The 18,760-nt window shown below is 41.3% G+C and overlaps 1 protein-coding gene across 2 annotated transcripts in view; it reads left to right on the plus strand.

The window, feature by feature from the left end:
• The window catches only part of DAW1 (dynein assembly factor with WD repeats 1), a 47,238-nt gene that overhangs the window by 13,088 nt on the left and 15,390 nt on the right, over positions 1-18,760 (plus strand). For both annotated transcript variants that reach the window (XM_018568501.1, XM_018568502.1), the window contains exons 4-9: positions 2,678-2,736; positions 3,641-3,763; positions 4,511-4,610; positions 8,563-8,670; positions 12,837-12,943; positions 14,720-14,822. In XM_018568501.1, the coding sequence (XP_018424003.1) occupies positions 2,678-2,736; positions 3,641-3,763; positions 4,511-4,610; positions 8,563-8,670; positions 12,837-12,943; positions 14,720-14,822 (600 nt within the window). The remainder of the gene's footprint in view (positions 1-2,677; positions 2,737-3,640; positions 3,764-4,510; positions 4,611-8,562; positions 8,671-12,836; positions 12,944-14,719; positions 14,823-18,760) is intronic.

Below are 18,760 nucleotides of genomic sequence, written 5' to 3' on the forward strand. Positions count from 1 at the left end.
TACTGAGGGCACACACGGGTCTCTCTTTAGCATCCAGCAACCTAAAGGAAACACAATCAAACAGGCTGGGGGAGATCAGCGTGATGTATGTACAGTTCCCTCCCCTGATTTTATGTCTATGGCCTTGTCTGTGTTATGATATTCTTTAGTGAAAAGCAGCAGTTAATTGATCATTATTAGTTGGGTCTTGGGCAGATGAGTGATACGTCACATTTTGCAAACACCGCTCCTTGCCTGCCACTTCTACAGTATGCCTGTTCTTGCACTGTATGATGGGCTCTGTTCTCTAGCGATAAGCACAGCTGTCATTCACAAACAGCATGGGTATGGACAGTAATGAACATTGGCAGGTAAAACTGTGCTGGAACAAGTTCCTGGGCGCACTGATGTCCATAATGGGCATACCGTGCACTATGTAAATAACAGATGTGTTCATTCACAGAGATGGATAAAGGTTGTTTTTATGCAATACAGAAACATGTCTCCGTGCCAGGAAAAGAGGATTCCTCTGCAAAATGCAGCTCACCATCTCTCTGAATGGGTACTTATTTTTCATGTATTATCGACATTCTGGGCTAGAAATTCAATTTCTGGATATTTACGGAGATCAGACAGCATCAGTTTTAAAGGCCAAGTGTTGGTAGTTAAAAAAACAGACCCTCATGTAATACAAATATAGTATTAAAAATGCTTAAGTATATTTTTGAAAACAAACTTGTAATTCCTTGTGTGCGGGCATTTATACACAGAGAGGAGGGGGCATTTCTGTGAGCCAGTCAGGCTTTACTGCATTGCAAGATGCTGCGAGTGGTGTAATTACCACCACTGAAAGCTGTATCACATTTAGAAAAAACTCCTCGTGTCCATCAGTGATCCTCCTGTGGTACCCATTGTAAAAGCAATCCTTCACTTGCTGGTTTTCAGTTTGGATGAATGGACTGCTACATAAAAGGCCACTGCCCCCAGTGTAAAGGGCTATTATAGGGGGCACAGGGTAAAACATGATGATAAACAGCAATTTATCACTTACACCGGTGCAAACTTGGTTTTATATTAGGGGCATAGCAGAGCACTAACCACCAAAGTAAAGGGCTCCATTTACCAGGATAATTAGCAGGCTACTGCCCCCATCATAAAGGGATATTAGAGGGGACCCTGAGCACCAATGTAAAAGGACTTCTTAATGGGTTCTTAATACATGAATAGAAAAAAAAACAACTTACCACTGACACCAGTGTAAACTGGGTTTTAGATTAGGGAATATATCAGACCACTAACCTTGAAGGTATGGGCTCATTTCACTAGGGGGTATAAAAGGTCACTGATGTTCTTTGTAGAGGTGAAGCAATTGCTACTGCCATTAATGTAATGAAGGTGTTTATTAGATTGTATAAAATGCTACCACTGCCACTGTGAAGGGAGTTATTTTGGGTACAATATAAGCCAGAACTGACCAGCAATGTTAAGGGGGTATAACTCATGGTATAGACTTAGGGCAACAATGGTTAAGCTGTCAATACGCCAGTAGAATTTCATTTAAAACTATGGGGGGAATTTATCAAAACTGGAGCAGACAAAAACTGGAGCAGCTGTGCATGGCAACCAATCAGCTTCTCTCTTCAGTTTGTTCAGTTAAGATTTGAAAATGAAACAGAGAAGCTGATTGGTTGCCATGCACAGCTGCTCCAGATTTTGTCTGCTCCAGTATTGATTAATTCCCCTCATTGTGTTTTGGAATGTTCATTTGATTATCTTAATAGTTAATGGGGTAATAACAATGATTGCTTTGTAGTGATGAAAAAAATCGAAGGAGTGGGATGGAAAATTGTTCTCCAATGAACGAAATTCTTAAAGTGAATGTGGTGTTTGTTTGAGAAACTCAAGTTTTGAACAACATATGAACGTTCGTACGAAACTCTAACATTGTTTGGCCAACTTCAGTCTCTAGTGAATGTTGCTGCAGACAGAGCACACAGGGGTCAGGTTGGGAGGAAATTGGTGAGAGGCCCCATTAATATTTTGCTATGGGCCTATGCAGTTTGTACTGCTGTGAATGTATTAAGTGGAGCTTGCCGATTGGGGGAAAGAGCACAAAGATGACCTATCCACTCACCATCTTGATGAAGATGTAACTGACTATAGTGGATAAATGTTAATGGCCGTGACCTTGTATAGTATCTGACAGGGGTGTCTGCATCAGAATACTGGCTGAACGGTATAACACAGTTCACAAATACATGTTTCAGTGGTGGATACATCTGTTTACTTACACTTGCATATATAAGCTGATGACATAATTTCCCCCCACATCTAAATAGGCTGCATTTTATTAAAACATTTGTTTGAATCTTGAATATGGGGTGTGAGGATTTCTTTTATTTCTCTGAGAAAATAGGCAAAAGGAACAGACCTTTTCTCAGATCTGCCTTGTGGTAACCATTATATGGACTGAACATTTCCTTTGTATCTATCATATCATTTGTTACATTTCAAATTTTTGCTCTTGCATGTAGAAATGTTTAGAACTTTTGATCTCTATACATGAGACAACATAACAGGCAAATTAATGAGAAGACCTGCTGTTGGTATATATTTATCAAAGTCTTTTCTCCAGTTGATTTGAGCAGTTTGTGTCTATATCAGCATTGGCTTAACAAGCTCTTTTTTCTTGTTCAAGGTCCTCCGAGCTCACATATTGCCTCTTACCAATGTGGCATTTAATAAATCTGGTTCCAGGTAAGATACACTCACTTTAGTTCCATTGTATACTTACTGTAGCTTGATTGATAAGGCAGATTCATAGGCTTGAGGGACAATCTGGCCAGCCTCAAGGCAAGCTGTACAAGGCAAGAGAATACACAGTAGAGATCAGGGGGACAGGAACTGGGCATTGATTCAAGTGGCATGGTTAGTGGTTACAGCTGGAACACTATAGAATTACTCCAGATTTCGAACAGCAGGATTTAAGTGTCGAAGTTTGTGATGTGGTGTGCAACTGATTAAAGTCTGAGAATATTAACCAATATTGCATGTTTTATCTAACACCTTCATATAACAGACCTGAAACAGCCCAACCTACATAGAATTGTAGAAAGAAATGTTTGCACACAGTTCCGATCCATTAAAAATCTTATTTTTTTCAAGGCATAAGACCAGATGTGTTTCAGCCAAAAGAGGCCTTAATTATGGACATCATAGTGAGATTTTGATGTCTGGTCTTATGCCTTGAATAAATAAAGAAGATCTTTACTGGATCCAGAAGGGAATGCAAACGTTTTATTTGCACTCACTGTTTATGACTAAGGGCTGCTGGAAGCCTTGGTTGTGCATCAGTGTTCCGTGGAATTGCATGGGAGGAAGGAGGAAGAGCAATCTCTGTTGTTTTGTGAGCTTATCTACATTAAACTGTACAGCCATGAGTTCCAGCTAGTTATGACTGTGCTATTTATGATCTGGTATCTGTTTCCTCTTTGTTCAGTGATCCAGGACACACCTGGGTCCTTGAGATCTTGAGGATCCAGCTGTGTCCTTCAGGGAATGCAGAGAAAAGGATTTTATGGTGACTACAAATCCTGCATTTGTCCTGGCATTCGCTGTTACTGGGATCCACACCAAAATGATGTTTTTTCTTTCTGTATAGTTTCATTACTGGCAGTTATGATCGAACCTGTAAGATTTGGGACACAGCATCAGGAGAAGAGTTGCATACCTTGGAAGGACATCGAAATGTGGTCTATGCCATCCAGTTTAATAATCCATATGGGTAAGTAGTGGCAGAGAATAATCTTTATGAGAGGGTTGAAATAACAATGCGTGTTACTTAATTATCTCATAACATTTTTTTGCCTGGACGTTAGAAGATTCCACCTAAAATTCTTTGGTGCCACCACAGTGTAGAGAACATTATATCACTGCTCCTCTGTAGTGTGCAGGTTTCTACTCGATAAGTGTACGAAAGGTCCTCCTTAGTATAACATTGACATTTTTATACAACTTCTGGCTTTATAGTAGCCGCACACTACTGAATCCTTTTTTTGTCCTTAATGCAATAAGCTTTATTGTTGCTAACACCTCCTGCCAGACTTCGTTCCTCCGCTGTTAGAGGAGGAGGCCCATACAGGACAAAGTGACATTGTCTCTGCAAAGGGCACCCCTTGACCCCAATATACTCACCTTGCCGGAACTCCCCTTGTCTTTTCTTCCTCTGTTGCAGCCAGCAACACTGCCTATTGCTTCTGGGGGAACATGAGACCTGCCTCATCTGACATTGATGGGGCCTAGCAGCCAATCCCTGGGCCCAAATGCTGTCACATGAACAAGAAATAAAAGTCACTCCACTATCTGGTCACCCACACTTTTGATTTCAGTGCTGGCTTTGATTGGGGAAGAGGGAAAAATATATAAGAAACTATATTTGCCTTTTAAGAAAAATGTTAAAATACATACTGTATAGATATCTTTATAAATAAATATGCTATATGATCTGAAAAGAGTCTTTGCATTCCAACAGAGATAAAATAGCCACAGGATCATTTGATAAAACCTGCAAGCTATGGAGTTCTGAGACAGGCAAATGTTACCACACCTTCAAGGGGCATACTGCAGAAATAGTAAGTAACCCTTTGAAACTATTGATGACAAATAACTGTTTGTGTGCGCTGAGCCGTGCAAGTTACATCATCCAATTGGTCAATCAAGAGGCTGAAGACACCAAACCCAGAAGAAGACTGGAAGAAGATGGCAGAGTCTGAGGCAGAGTAGAACGCTGACATCGCAGTGCTGGAGGGGATCACCTGAAGGGTAGGTAGGCCATAATGTGTTAATATGGTATGCATACCAGCACATTATGGAAAATACCTCCTGGGTGCCCAAAAAGGTTTGCGCTTTACTACCGCTTTAAGTGTTAGTGTTTCAATGTGGGTTTAGGGCTAGGAGCAGGTCAAGCAACCAGGGATAGGTTAGACATCAGGCTGATTTCTTCAAACACTTTAATTTTCACTTGTTTTCAGTGATAAAAGCCCCGTGTTGAGAGTTAACAGCTGCTGGTGCTGAAAAACAACAAACCATTTCAGTATAAATAATATTCTACAGTGAGAGTTTTTAATATAATAGCATGACTGTTTAGCTGAAGGCTTGTATTCATGCTAAAGATCCTTTAATATCCCATAAGGCCACAGCTCAATTGTTCTTTATTACAGGCTGCATGCCGGAATCCCAAAGGGCCTTCTGTTGCTACATATAATTAAGCCTTATTCCCATCCTCTCATCTCATATATTTCATACTATTGATTATAATATACTTTGGATTAATTCTCAAATACACAGACATCTTGTACATGTGTTGTTAGTAATATCTGATTTGATTTTATAATTGCCTGTTCAACTTCTTAAAGAGATATCAGCTTACTTGTTTACAATGAAATGTGTTTTTCTAGCAGCAGTACAATGGGCATACTCTTTGTTGTCTCGGACAGTAAATATGTTAGAAACAAGCTTGTGTTTTATCCTTGGGCTGTCATAGTTTCTCTTAACATCAGCATTTCTCTTACAAATGCACAATATCCAGCAATCCGTAGTACACAGCGGAAAGTTGGACTGTTATTATAGAATTAGGGAGTCCTTCGAAATCCCACAAAAAACATGTAGAGACTGATTTATAAACTTTTCACACAACTCTTTGCTGTGCGAATGAGATTCGAAGCGCCATTAGACCAGTAGTTGGAGCCGAGAAGCATAGGGATTTATAAAGTTAAGGAGTGTCTATGTGTTATTTTATTAGGATAATATGACCTAATGGTAAATAGTGTTTGTACTACATTTGACCTGTTGACATTTTTGATAATGCATTCGTGGTACCCAGGGCCGTCCCTTTAATGAGGTAGCCAGAGGCTGTTGACTCTCTTTGGGTCATTTTGGGGGGGATACGGTAGGCAGAGCAGCATGTATGTTGTATAGTGGCTGCTCTGCTGCACAGTGCTGCCCCCTTTCCGGCCAGACCATCCTAGGCCATACATATCTCCTCTTCCAGCTCTTAGCAACCTGGGACACTCTGACCGGCGCCCCACCCAGCTCTTGGCAACCAGTGACATCACTGGTTGCCAGGATCTGGGCGATACATATCCCAGAGCGCTTCCTCCCCACTGCACCACTGGTGGTAGCATTTATTACATTTTCTGTTTTGTAAGTGTGTATGAGGTAAATATTTATTTTAAGTAGAATGTAAGTCTACATGGATGCTCAGATTTTAATGTCGTTTAAGCTTTATTGTTTAAGTGAATACTGCTGGTCAGCTGAGGATGGAGCTCGCCATGTCGCATTCATATTTTTCTTCCTGTGCAGGACACAGAAATACTGCAGTATGTCAGCAGCATTTATTTCTTACCTACCCCTGGTAGGAATACATGGATTATTCACTTATGTAGAAGATAGGGGAAGCATGACCCTCACAGTTGTGTTAGGTGTCTCAACAGGGTCATGGAGAGAGCAGTAAACCCTGATGACTGAACCTTGACATGCTACAGCCATAACTGAAAAATATGGTGGAGTTCTGATTTAATATTTTTAATTGGAAAATATATGACAAGAATTTAATTTATTAATATGTTGTTGACCTCTTATGATGGTCATCCTCCAACAGCAACTTGCACAGGCAGATCTCCACCTCGGCACCCTCCTGCATATGACCAAGTTAGCCAATGGTCTTGGATATAGATGGTTAGGCAGAGTGCCAAGACTGGCCAAAATTGCTGCAACTATAAGTACAACAAATCATTACAAGTAAAAGAAAATGTGAGATCCTTGAAAAAAAAAAATGTGATGGAACCTGAGAATTATTTGCATTTTGCTGGATAACTGCTGCATCCACGTTTCACAATGTGAATTTGCATAATGAAAAAGAAAGGAATAAAGAGCTGTCATATGGGCGAGTGGCGATAATCACTCTGAGATGCTTACAACAGCAATCTTTCAGCGTGTGGCGTGAGCAGCCTGGAGAACAGATTTTACAAGACTAGGCAGAGAACACATTAGCTGTCACACAAACAATGCTTTGTCTCCTAGACAGGAAAAAGTGGTAACACAAATTCCAGGTTTGCCAGTGTGCTACACATGAATGTATAACAGAACGCGTTCACAGGTATGCCAGGTTTATGTGTTCATTCTGTGTCTATGATGTTTCAGCTTGGGTTGGTGTTGACAGGTTAAAACATTCTCTGGCTTCTTATGCCAGCTGGTCCAGTGAAATCTTGGATTTGAGTTCCCAGCTCCATCCACCTGAAATATAGGATTTTGGAGAAGGATATGAATTTTAAAATGTAATACTTTCCTAGTTGGGTTTGCAGTTTAAAGGTCCTACAATAGAAACACAAAACCTTCATACACTAGGGCTAGTTTATACAGAAGGTAACTACATTTCCAGTAATTTTTGGATGGTAGGGGTATATTGAAGTAGCTGAGGCAATACCTCACTAACAAGGAGAGGACCACCAAACTCCATGCAGGGGGCCTGATTGGATTTGAATTCGGGATCCTAGGGAAAAAGCACTCCAATGATCTCAGAAGCCTCCATCCATATTATTTGTGGCAATATAATTCTTAAAGCTAAGGTTTAATCTGCTTATGGTTTGCTTTCCTGGTTTGTCCCTCTACATGTCATCAACATGCTAATAAAGATATTGAAATAAAACATTTACAGTTTCATTACATGCTATTCTTTTTCTGCTTCTCTATGCAAGCATTTCTCAACCTTTTATCAGCCATGGCACCCTTTAAATATGCAAATTCTTGCGACACCCCAGTCTTAAATGTAAAAGACGTAAATGTAAAAAAACAACATGTGGTCCCTCCAAAATCCATACCAAATCCTTATACGAGATATGGGTCTAGTATGGAATTTAAAATAAAAACACACCAAAAAAAGTGGGATTCCCCCTTTACATCAGAGTCCCCTTAACATTAGAGTCTCACTTTCACATCAAAAGCCCCCCCATCACATCACATCTTTGACTTTGGCATGACTTTGTGTTAAAATTGCAAGGCACCCCTGAGGAAGCCACGGCACCCTGGTTGAGAAAGGCTGCTCTATGCAATGCAAGCAGACCATGGCTTTTGTTAGAAGCCAGCAGGGTGCTGTACATAGCTTTCTGGAAACTTGGGTAATATATAACATATATTTGAGAAAAGGCTGAATGTAGATTATTGATAGGTTACTATCTTTAAATAGAACTTTACCCACCAATGTAATGTTTCCCAAACAGGTACTTTTAGGTCATGCCAATGTCAAGGTTGTCAGTGCGCTTATTTTAGCTCTCAACCAAACTTTCAAGCCCCCAAATGGCTGGTGTAATAGCTGATCATGTGTAACATCATGGCAACTGCAATCCAAAGAGAAGCTAAGATGGCACCTTCCTTGGCTGTAATGGATACAAGCTTGTAGTTTTGCTTTAAAGTTCTTAATACTTATGAAAGTTTTAATGTACAATTATTTTCTCTTTCTAATGAAAATTTGTTTTTGACGGGAAAATTAGATTATTCAAAATAATACACAATGCATTTATTTTCCAGGTTTGCTTAGCATTCAACCCCCAGAGCACCCTGGTGGCAACTGGGAGTATGGACACTACGGCAAAACTGTGGGACATAAAGAGTGGAGAAGAGGCTCTAACCTTAAGTGTAAGTTACACTTATTGATATACTGTACTTCCTAAGTATTCATAATTTGGTAAAATCAAGGATCACAGGGAATGGAAGTATCATTGCTCCATGCTTCAGCTGGCCCACAAAGTCCACTTAACCAATTAAACCTTTTAAAGTGACAATAATCTCAGGAGTTAAAATGCATTCAAGCACCTTAACCATTAACAACAATGTATCTTATTTGTGTATCACTCGGCTGTAGATCCTCAAATCATCTCTGAATTTGCGTTGAATCTGTCCTTCCTTCTGGAGGGTGGCTACTTTTGTTCTCTATGGTCTCTCTGTGTGTTGTAAAGTAGTCACCGATCCAAGCTCACTCCTGCGATGGACTAGCTTCCCGGCTAATCAGCATAGAGCTGGACAGACAGCATGAAGCCGGCTCCCCGCGCAATCAAGTAGCCGGGCGGCGGGTAATGACACGCCGCCCAGCTTCCTAATTGCCCAGGAAGCCGGCTCCATGCTAGTGGAAGTACCGGTATCAGCGAGTACCAATAGATAAATATTGTTACTCGTACTCGATACCGAAGAACCGGTATCGGTGCATCCCTACTAATTTGTATTGAGATTGTAGTCCATCACAGGAGCGATCTTGGAGCTGTGGCAACTTTACAACACACACAGGGACAATGGGGAACAAAAGTAGCCATCGCTCCAGAAGGAAGGACAGTGTCGGCAGCAATTCAGAGATGATTTGATGATTTACAGCCGAGTGATACACAAATAAGATACATTTTTGTTACAGTTGAGCTACTTGAATACATTTTTAAGATTTAATTTCTGAGTTTAGTGTCACCTTAGGTTTGAAGGGCCTTTGATCAACTGTACGAGCCTGAGGTGCAGTAAGGACACTTGGATAGCCCTTCACGTGGATACACCTTTAAGCACAGTATAAATGCAGCTGATTGTTGGACTTTTAAAGCTGCAGTGTTCTGGCAATGTCAAGCTGTGTACAACCAGATTTTCCTTCTTGTGCTACCCCAGAACAGAGGTGTGATGCCATTACCCTAACAAATAAATCTTCTGAGCAATCTATAAGTGTTTTTCCTGTATAGAGCAGTGCATGATTGTTACTTATTTAGTTAAACATATCTGTCATAATCTCAATGTGCCATGTGCCGTGCACACCCCCTGCTCTTTCTGTTCTGACTCCTTCCACCCTCTCTTTTTCTTAACATTCTTGTGCCTTCTTTGCTCTTGTTGGCCAATGTAATTTGGACATATGTTGTGATGAACTACCTACTGTACTCAGTGGTGTATTCTGGTTTGGGGCTGCCCTAGGCAAGATGAAACTAGGGCACCCCCCACACTAAATCTGCAGGATCTCAGGGGAGCTGTGCAGTATCTTTGGTGGGCTCTGCCATAAACCCTGCAGAGCCCACCACAGATCATGCACACCCCCCTTAAGACCCTGCAGACTCGTGCAGGATGTGTGGTGGGCTCACCCGAGACTCTCAGGTGGGCTGTGCAGAATCCATGCTGGGCTCTGCAGGGTCCCTATAGCAGTAGTGTTATCCTCTTGCCTGCCGCCCCCTGAAAACTGCCGCCCAAGGCAAACGCCTTGTTTGCCTCGCGCAGATACACCCCTGACTGTACTCCTACTGTACTTTTTTCCTATGTAAAATGCAATAAACTTGTATTCCTGTAAAAAAAACTCTGAATGTGCATTGTAGTTAAACTGTGGAGATACTAAAGGCATCAGATCAGGGTATTCTGCTGTTGTTACAATGTTTTGTTACTGATCTGTGTGAGAAATAGACATTGTTATTATTTATGGCCCAGGGAGTTGTACAGTCTGGGATCAATGGAGCATTGATTACGAGCATCCTCACAGGCAAGGGCTAAGTTCTAAGTGGCCTGGCTGCCCCCAGAAAGATAGTCATTACAACCTACAATTGCTAACTAAGTTACTGAACTTTATGCACTGATGTCATCAAATCACATAGATGCCACTAGATTGTGCGTACATAGGCCCATTTTCCCTTCACTTCTATTGGAGGAGTGACTTGGTAAAATATTTTTCTCAGACATGCTTGTATAATTATGGACAAGAATTTGGTAAATTTGGATTTTAATTCCAAATGTTGAGCATTTGTCACAAAAGGTATTTGGCTCCTGGAACAGGTTAGGCTCCAATTTAATGCTGATAATATACATAACAACGTGACCTAAACTAAAGTACAGTGTATAATATAATAACATTATTTTTTATATCCCAGAGACAAATGACTTTTTATCACTAACCATCCATTATAGAAACATAAAACATGTTCTGTACTTCTGTTTTCCCCTCAACTGTTATTTAGGTGAAGGTTTATAGCTGAACACCCACTCACCTCAATCAGACTGCAGGGAAGAGCGTGTCAAACCCATCTCTACCAGGTCGCCTTGATTGTCGTCAATTGAGGCTTCTAGCAGAACAATTATAGCCAGGATCTTTGTTCTTTCACTTAAAGCTCTCTCTGCACAGTCCCACTTGGCGATATACATGGCCTTGTTACATTATCACCGATGTAGGTTGGATAAATTGCTGTACGCCTCAGACAGCCTGTCCACAGCAAAGCGTTCTTTACCTAACAAGTGGTTTGGGAGCAAATTGTAAAAGTTATTTTGTTTCAAAAGTAAACTGAAAACTTTCCTTAAAAACAGAATTCATTTGGTTGGCTTATATAGAGGTGTCATCTTCCTATATCAGTTTGCCAGGGCTTTACATTTGTACATTTGTAGGTTGTGCTGTTTGGTTTTTGGCTTTGCTTAATTCAATCCTTGCTATAGCTCCAGCATCATCTTTCTCTTCTGGTTTGATTTGGTTCTGGTTTGGTCCGGTTCTGGACCCAGCCTATTTAAGATGTCCTTATCTAGCCCTTGTTTAGAAACAACCACACTTATAGACCTGATGATCCAGCACTTGAAAACCTGGAGAGAGCACACGAGTATAGAGCAAGCACATAATGCTTCTCCAAAAGATGGATGCTAAAGGTGAAGAGAACTGACAGCATTTATCAGATATAAATATTGGCTGACCCTTGAAATAAGAACAGTTATGTGATCGGGAAAGAACACAGTTGGTAATATAAAAATAAATCTTGCACACTATGGTTCTGCTCAACTTTGTGTAAAGCTTTTATATTCCATCATGCTCAGTTATGTTCAAGGATTAGCATGACCCTTCAAAAATTGCATTTGAAGGGAGCCTTGTGTTCTTTTGGCTTCAAGAATCTTTAAGATGTCCCATCGCACTCCTGACCAATATGTCACTCCTGCCAATAAATACTCTTTTGGGTGCTGCAGTGACCAGTGGATGAGCCACCAGCACACCAGTTTCCACCTTAGCAATCCATCTTTATTGACATCAGATAGTTAGGCTGGGTTCACACCTAGGCGTTTTTCCGCGCTTTCGTACTCGCGGAAAAACGCTAAAACAGGGAAATGCCATTATTTTCAATGTGCATGGTTCCCATCTGGGCGGTTTTCCGCGAGTACGAACGCGCGGGAAAGCGCCCTACGCCCAAAGAAGTACATGTACTTCTTTGGGGCGTTTTGGTCGGGTGGTTCCATTGGGATACAGCCAAGTATCCCTCGGAAACGCACGCGTGTCTCGCGCGTTTTTTTACCGCGAATCGATCGGTGTGAACCCAGCCTTATGGTATCACAGTGAATCTGTTGGCTTCAAGAGACACATGGGGTTATTTAATAAACAGTTCAAATTACAGAAGGGGGAATTTATCAAAACTGGAGCAGTTGCTCAGGGCAACCTATCAGCTTCTCTCTTCAGTTTGTTCTGTTAAGATTTGAAAATGAAAGAGAGAAGCTGATTGGTTGCAGTGCACATCTGCTCCAGATTTTGTTGCTCCAGTTTTGATAAATTCCCCTCAGAATGTTTAGTGCAAGTGTAGTTACCCACAACAATCAGTCAGAATGCACCGCTGAAGTCAGGCCAGTAGAAGATGGATGATAATTGGTTGCTATGGGTGGTGAACTTTGCACATAACGCTGCACTCCTTGAAGTTTTCAATGAATAAGGCTGACAGTGTTAGACATCTAAGACGGTGGTGTGGTAGAACTGTCTGCATTGCTTTAGAATGACATATTATTTTACTGTGACATTCATTTAATTTGTGATCCTGTTTTTTTTTTTTCTCCAGGGACATTCTGCAGAAATAATTTCATTGTCGTTTAACACGACTGGAGACCGGCTGATCACAGGCTCCTTTGATCATACAGTGTCTGTATGGGACATTCCTTCCGGCAGGTACACTTTTTACTTGCCTGCCATTGTGATTATACCGTGTGCACTTTAAGATAGTCAACACATCAAAGATAGCAATGCAGAAGCACCTAACCATTTCTATTACAGCCGGTTTATGTCTTTGAATATTTCTTCTTAGTTATATCTGAATTACTTATTCATGTTTGTTGTCTGAAGATTAGCTATGTAAAGGATAATGTATCATGACAGCAAAAAACAATCTCAGGGGTTTTGGGTAAGATTTTAAGTCCGTACAATCTGTCTGAGGACTGCCAAATGACTTAAAGTGACATTAAAGTCAATTTTTTTTTCCCTCCCCCCAATGCTAATTGAAGCACTTACCTTAAATGATGTCTCTTAATCCGATCTTCTTCTTCTTTCCAGTCCTTTTCATCGGTCCCTCCAGCGGTGCGACGGGTGTCCGATCCAGCTCTGACTCCTCTGTTCTTGCTGGCACTTCCTGTCCCACGGGATCTGCATGCGGGTGCACGCGTCCATAGACTTACCTTGCGTCTCTCCGCGTCTCCCTGTCGAAAATCCGAACTGCGCATGCGCCCGCCCTAAGATGCTTTGCGGCAGTTTCGGATTTTCGGACGGGAGCGTGCGGTGAAGACGGGGGTAAGTTTAAACCGCTTTTAATGCTTTTTTTTTTTTTTTTACTTTTTGCATATATCTACTGCTTGCTAGCATTAGATATATGCAAAAAAAACGGAGGGTTTAGAAACCCTTTCATAGCATAGTCCTATTTCTCTATGCCTCCACCCCTCCTCACTTTCCACAAGCCACAACCCACCAAACACAGCAGCCTGCTGTGTTTGGTGGGTTGAAGATAGGAAGCAGCAGGGGTAGAAATGTAGATTGAAGAAGTTAAGGTCCAAAAAAAACCATAACTCCTAAAGGGTCATTCCACTTAAACATATCGTACTTATTATTGGAACCTGCTGGCCTAAGTCAGCCCTAGCTTTTTTATTTGACTTGGATACTCAGACAGTATTATCTCCAAATTGTGGTTGCATATAGGTAAAGCTGGCCATACACTAGTATATTTCTGAATGAAAGATTTTGCTGTAACCATGAAAGATCTTTCTTTATCACCCGATAACGCCATCAGACACATGATGACTGAAATGTTATTTTATTTTAACTTTCGATTTTTGAATGAATGAAGTTTCCCGAGCAAGAAAAATTTTCCATCTTGCTCCTTCGACTTTTTTCGTCACTCCGGTCTAAATCGATCATCGATTTGACCCCATCAACTAATAGAAAGTCGAAAGAAAGTTCTTTTGAAAATCTTAGCAGTGTATGGCCAGCTTTACCCATGCATGTATTCCAGTAAGAAGTAGTCCAGGCTAATGCTAACATGCCCACGTATTTCATCCACACCATTGGTGGAATTTGTACGGGTACTCCTGCCAGGTTTTATATTTATGCTATATGTGCCCCATTGCGGAAATTTTTCTTTCCTGTCTTGTGAACACAGCAGTGGGTGAGAGGAAATCTCCCCAAAGTGAAGCAAATGCCCTCATTTGTTACTGGAACAAGTGTGCCCATTGGAAGGTTCACCCTCCATTCCTGGCAGAAATACAAATTTTGGATTTACCTTCACTCTTGGTCGCAGGGACAATGCTCACCAGGACAGTTAGAGAGGGTGAATCTCCCTAACAGTGACACAGTCAGAAATAGAAACCTGACAGGGGTACTAACCCATCACCACTAAAACTATTTACGGTTATTTACTTTGATCAGCAGACCCTAATGTAATGTATTTTTCTTACACAGGAAAGTTCACACCCTGATAGGTCATCGAGGAGAGATCAGCAGTGCACAGTTCAATTGGGACTGCTCCTTCATCGCCACTGCCTCCATGGATAAGACCTGCAGGGTATGGATATAACAGCGATATTGTAGTTTCTGCTTCTTAGGACTCCATTCTGCTTTGGGATTACAGTATTAATATGTAATAAAAATACAAAACTGAAGCTTGCTGGTCATGGCAGATGTTCTAAGCACGACTTGGTTAATCCTCAACAGAAATAACGTTGACATTGATTTGCAACTTGTAATAATTTCAGTGCGGCCTCTGTTTTGGTGGGAGACATTTAGTTTGATCCCATCATCTCTAGATTATTGTTCGGTTCATCTCTTTGTGTCAGCTTTGTAGGACTCCGAGAACCTTTTCTAGTAAAAGCCAATATGAATAAAGAAAATGTAATATCTTGAGAATAAGAGATTTACTGGCTCAGGAAATCATGGACAATCAAAACTATAATCCAGGCCTTGAAGAGGTTATTGTGTTTAAATGGAAAAATGAGTACTTCACATTACAACATCTTATGTAAGCACTTGTAGCGAAATGGTATTACCATGCCATGGCTATAGTCTAAGGTGCGTCACATAAAATGTCTATATTTGGGTAACGCACAGATTTGCCTTATGCATCCCCTGTGGGTGTATCAGTTTTTGGGGTATGATCTAAGTGTAGCCAAACTTTGGCCCTCTAGTTTCTGTGAAACTAAAAATCCCATCACGTATCTGCCTCTGGAGTCTTGCAATGCCTTATGGTACTTGTAGTTCCACAACAGCTGGAGGGCCAAAGTTTGGCTACTCCTGATCTATGTGATGGGGCAGTTACACATCACGCAGAGAAGTAATCATAGCCATTGTATGACACCAGTATTGGCACATATCCAGCAGGAAGTGGATGTATGAAACATGGTGGAGGTGTTACCAATGAAAAGTTAAAGACAATAGGAAACAATGGAATAGTTGCAACCAGCAACACTTCCTCTACTCTAAGTTTTTATACATTAGCACTGTCATGGATGTCATTCTTAGGACCTCATGGAGAAGAATGTTCACAGAATCTCAGACTACATAAAAAATATTGCTGTACTAATCTGACAAGTGATAATTGACTAACCCCTGTAACTGCACAACTGGATTCCTTCAGAAGAGTTTTCTGCCCCATGATTTTATACATAGACCTATGTTATTATGTAGTGAAGGGATTTTTCTAAGAGCTCTGATAATGTTACTGAACTCCATACAGAGTGTATAACCCAAAATCTACTAATCAGAAGCCATTTAACTACAGTAAAGCATAGTATGACTGATTGCTGTTGTTTACTCCACATAAGAGCTGGATGCAGAATAATGCAGAACCCCTGTGTTCTTGGAGCCCCTGTGTTGTTTGAACCCCTGTATTTTTGGAGCCCCCGTGTTGTTGGAGCCCCTGTGTTGTTGGAGCCCCTGTGTTGTTGGAGCCCCTGTGTTGTTGGAGCCCCTGTGTTGTTGGATCCTATGTTTTGGTGTAGATAACGCCATCAGACACATGATGACTGAAATGTTATTTTATTTTAACTTTCGATTTTTGAATGAATGAAGTTTCCCGAGCAAGAAAAATTTTCCATCTTGCTCCTTCGACTTTTTTCGTCACTCCGGTCTAAATCGATCATCGATTTGACCCCATCAACTAATAGAAAGTCGAAAGAAAGTTCTTTTGAAAATCTTAGCAGTGTATGGCCAGCTTTACCCATGCATGTATTCCAGTAAGAAGTAGTCCAGGCTAATGCTAACATGCCCACGTATTTCATCCACACCATTGGTGGAATTTGTACGGGTACTCCTGCCAGGTTTTATATTTATGCTATATGTGCCCCATTGCGGAAATTTTTCTTTCCTGTCTTGTGAACACAGCAGTGGGTGAGAGGAAATCTCCCCAAAGTGAAGCAAATGCCCTCATTTGTTACTGGAACAAGTGTGCCCATTGGAAGGTTCACCCTCCATTCCTGGCAGAAATACAAATTTTGGATTTACCTTCACTCTTGGTCGCAGGGACAATGCTCACCAGGACAGTTAGAGAGGGTGAATCTCCCTAACAGTGACACAGTCAGAAATAGAAACCTGACAGGGGTACTAACCCATCACCACTAAAACTATTTACGGTTATTTACTTTGATCAGCAGACCCTAATGTAATGTATTTTTCTTACACAGGAAAGTTCACACCCTGATAGGTCATCGAGGAGAGATCAGCAGTGCACAGTTCAATTGGGACTGCTCCTTCATCGCCACTGCCTCCATGGATAAGACCTGCAGGGTATGGATATAACAGCGATATTGTAGTTTCTGCTTCTTAGGACTCCATTCTGCTTTGGGATTACAGTATTAATATGTAATAAAAATACAAAACTGAAGCTTGCTGGTCATGGCAGATGTTCTAAGCACGACTTGGTTAATCCTCAACAGAAATAACGTTGACATTGATTTGCAACTTGTAATAATTTCAGTGCGGCCTCTGTTTTGGTGGGAGACATTTAGTTTGATCCCATCATCTCTAGATTATTGTTCGGTTCATCTCTTTGTGTCAGCTTTGTAGGACTCCGAGAACCTTTTCTAGTAAAAGCCAATATGAATAAAGAAAATGTAATATCTTGAGAATAAGAGATTTACTGGCTCAGGAAATCATGGACAATCAAAACTATAATCCAGGCCTTGAAGAGGTTATTGTGTTTAAATGGAAAAATGAGTACTTCACATTACAACATCTTATGTAAGCACTTGTAGCGAAATGGTATTACCATGCCATGGCTATAGTCTAAGGTGCGTCACATAAAATGTCTATATTTGGGTAACGCACAGATTTGCCTTATGCATCCCCTGTGGGTGTATCAGTTTTTGGGGTATGATCTAAGTGTAGCCAAACTTTGGCCCTCTAGTTTCTGTGAAACTAAAAATCCCATCACGTATCTGCCTCTGGAGTCTTGCAATGCCTTATGGTACTTGTAGTTCCACAACAGCTGGAGGGCCAAAGTTTGGCTACTCCTGATCTATGTGATGGGGCAGTTACACATCACGCAGAGAAGTAATCATAGCCATTGTATGACACCAGTATTGGCACATATCCAGCAGGAAGTGGATGTATGAAACATGGTGGAGGTGTTACCAATGAAAAGTTAAAGACAATAGGAAACAATGGAATAGTTGCAACCAGCAACACTTCCTCTACTCTAAGTTTTTATACATTAGCACTGTCATGGATGTCATTCTTAGGACCTCATGGAGAAGAATGTTCACAGAATCTCAGACTACATAAAAAATATTGCTGTACTAATCTGACAAGTGATAATTGACTAACCCCTGTAACTGCACAACTGGATTCCTTCAGAAGAGTTTTCTGCCCCATGATTTTATACATAGACCTATGTTATTATGTAGTGAAGGGATTTTTCTAAGAGCTCTGATAATGTTACTGAACTCCATACAGAGTGTATAACCCAAAATCTACTAATCAGAAGCCATTTAACTACAGTAAAGCATAGTATGACTGATTGCTGTTGTTTACTCCACATAAGAGCTGGATGCAGAATAATGCAGAACCCCTGTGTTCTTGGAGCCCCTGTGTTGTTTGAACCCCTGTATTTTTGGAGCCCCCGTGTTGTTGGAGCCCCTGTGTTGTTGGAGCCCCTGTGTTGTTGGAGCCGCTGTGTTGTTGGAGCCCCTGTGTTGTTGGAGCCCCTGTGTTGTTGGAGCCCCTGTGTTGTTGGAGCCCCTGTGTTGTTGGAGCCCCTGTGTTGTTGGAGCCCCTGTGTTGTTGGAGCCCTTGTGTTGTTGGAGCCCCTGTGTTGTTGGAACCCCTGTGTTGTTGGAGCCCCTGTGTTGTTGGAGCCCTTGTGTTGTTGAAACCCCTATGTTGTTGGAGCCCCTGTATTGTTGAAACCCCTATGTTGTTGGAGCCCTGTGTTGTTGGAGCACCTGTGTTGTTGGAGCCCCTGTGTTGTTGGAGCCCTTGTGTTGTTGGGACCCCTGTGGTGTTGGGGGC

This window comes from Nanorana parkeri, unplaced genomic scaffold, assembly GCF_000935625.1.
Source record: "Nanorana parkeri isolate BGI_ZX_2015 unplaced genomic scaffold, ASM93562v1 scaffold1199, whole genome shotgun sequence".
In the NCBI taxonomy this organism is placed as follows: Eukaryota; Metazoa; Chordata; class Amphibia; order Anura; family Dicroglossidae; genus Nanorana; species Nanorana parkeri.